The sequence below is a fragment of the Pteropus vampyrus genome, unplaced genomic scaffold, assembly GCF_000151845.1.
Source record: "Pteropus vampyrus isolate Shadow unplaced genomic scaffold, Pvam_2.0 Scaffold588, whole genome shotgun sequence".
NCBI lineage: Eukaryota > Metazoa > Chordata > Mammalia > Chiroptera > Pteropodidae > Pteropus > Pteropus vampyrus.
This window is the reverse complement of record NW_011889369.1, coordinates 215205-217167: the sequence shown is the minus strand read 5'-3', so window position 1 is coordinate 217167 and position 1963 is coordinate 215205. Positions and strand designations below refer to the sequence as shown.

The 1963-nt window shown below is 66.9% G+C and overlaps 1 protein-coding gene across 1 annotated transcript in view; it reads left to right on the top strand.

Annotated features, from left to right (window-relative positions):
* DUSP8 (dual specificity phosphatase 8) overlaps positions 1 to 1963 on the top strand; it is a 13305-nt gene that overhangs the window by 3120 nt on the left and 8222 nt on the right. The window contains exon 2 of the mRNA XM_023525660.1: positions 705 to 843. Within this exon, the coding sequence (XP_023381428.1) occupies positions 705 to 843 (139 nt within the window). The remainder of the gene's footprint in view (positions 1 to 704; positions 844 to 1963) is intronic.

Sequence of the window (1963 nt, the reverse complement as noted above, 5' to 3'; positions counted from 1 at the left end):
CTGGCTTAAGGGCTGAGTGTGCTTGGGGGGCGGGGGCATCAGCCGCTCTTGGAGCCCAAGCTGCTGAACATCTGGCCCCAGGCCGCTCATGGAGGGGAGGAGGGCAGGTGGCACCTCAGCCTCCAGCTGCTGCCTCTTGAACTGGGGAGACTCTCGCTGCAGCCGTCAGTCACACTGTTGCTGGCCTGTGGGGTGGGGCGGTGGGGAGGGGAGCCCAGACTTAAAGGCGCTCTGCCCTTGAATCCCCGAAATGGGCCTGCTGGGGGACCCTAAAAATGCCTTGGCCATCCTGAGAGCCAGCCCAGTCCGAGGCCGCGCCCTCCCGTCCCCATGGTCAGCCGTATGTGCCTCCTGGGGACCCTGTTATGTTCACCTGCGTCTCCTCCTCGTGGGCCTGGCCCGCGGTGAAGGCCCAGGAGTGTCTGTTCCTGTCACTCCTGTGAGTGTGCGTGAGGGCTTGGTTGCCTTGGGGACCAGTGTCTTTCGTCTCTGCCTGCTCCAAGGCTCTGCCTGTGGGCCATGGGTTTACACCTGTCCGGGCGTGAAGTGGGCAGCCGGGTTCCTGCCGTCCCCTGCAGGCAGCAAGGTGTCACAGCAGTCCCTCCCGCCCGTCACCTAAGCGCCCCCCACCCACTCCTCAGCAGGGGGTGGGGGCCTTTAGCAGGTGCCTAGTGAGCCTTGACCTCTGCCCTCACGGCCCCCAGGTGGAGGCGACCGAGCCACAGGATGTGGTCGTTTATGACCAGAGCACACGGGACGCCAGCGTGCTGGCCGCAGACAGCTTCCTCTCCGTCCTGCTCAGCAAGCTGGACGGCTGCTTCGACAGCGTGGCCATCCTCACCGGTGAGCTCCGAGGGGCTGTGGGGCACCCTCTCCCCACTGCCAGCTCGGCTGGGGGGCAGGGGCGTCCGGGGAGCGAGGCTTCTGGATCCGCCTCTGTTCTTTCCTCTGAGCCAGCCACAGAGCAGCGCTGGCCCAGGCAGTGCGGGCGGGGGCGTGTCTCAGAAGGGCCGGACGCTCCAGGCTCCTGTCCCCTCCCCTGGGCCCCAGGCTTTAGGACTCCCTCCAGCATGGGCCCACGACTAGCAGGTGAAGACATGGACGGGAGGAAACCCCCAAACACCACTTGTGGTGGGGGGCGGGGAGAGATCAAGGCAAAGACGCGGCTCCGCTGGGAATCCCCGCACCCCGGCGACTGTCTGAAGGGGGAGGCCTAGGCCCCACCCTCTGGGAGCCCCAGTCTGAGCAGAACTGGTCCCACACTGCGGGGCGGGGGGCCTGTTCCTGCATGCTGCAGCCACACACAGGACACCTGGCGACAGCCTACTAATCACGATACCTACCTAGGGCCAGCAGAGGTCCCCACGGGGCTTCCTGTCCCCCAAAGCAGCCAGGCCAGCCTGGGGGGCTGGGAAGCCCCCGTATGTGTGCGCACACACGCACATGTGCAGTGGTTCCTGCTGAGTCCTTACCCCTGGGGCCAGTGGCTGAGGACCCCCAGAGGAGGCCCGGGACCCAGGGACATGCGCCCTCCCCACCTGGGTCCCAGGGCCTTTGTGAGTGTTCCTGCCCCCTGCCCTCTGCAGGGGATGTGGCAGGCGGGCGGAGTGTGGAGGGTGTGGAGAGCGCTACCCACTTGTCACACAGCTGAGGGAGCTCTGCTCCCTCGGCTCCTGCCCTGAGCAGCTGCCAGGCACAGGCACGAGTGAGGTGGTCGATGAGCACCAGGCTGGCCCCCCGGCACTGGTGTCCAGGGGGAGCACAGACCTCCAACAGCCTTCGAGAGGGGCTGCAGGCAGAGTGTGCCTACTGCCGCAGCCAGGCTGCTCCGGGCAGAGCCACGTGAGGCCGGCACGGTGGGTCAGCCTCGTGCGCAGGCACGTGTGCCACTGGTCAGGTCCTGGCCCTGCATGTCTGGCCCTGGTCTGCATGGTCAGAGGGGGTCTGTGTCTGTGCGTGGCTC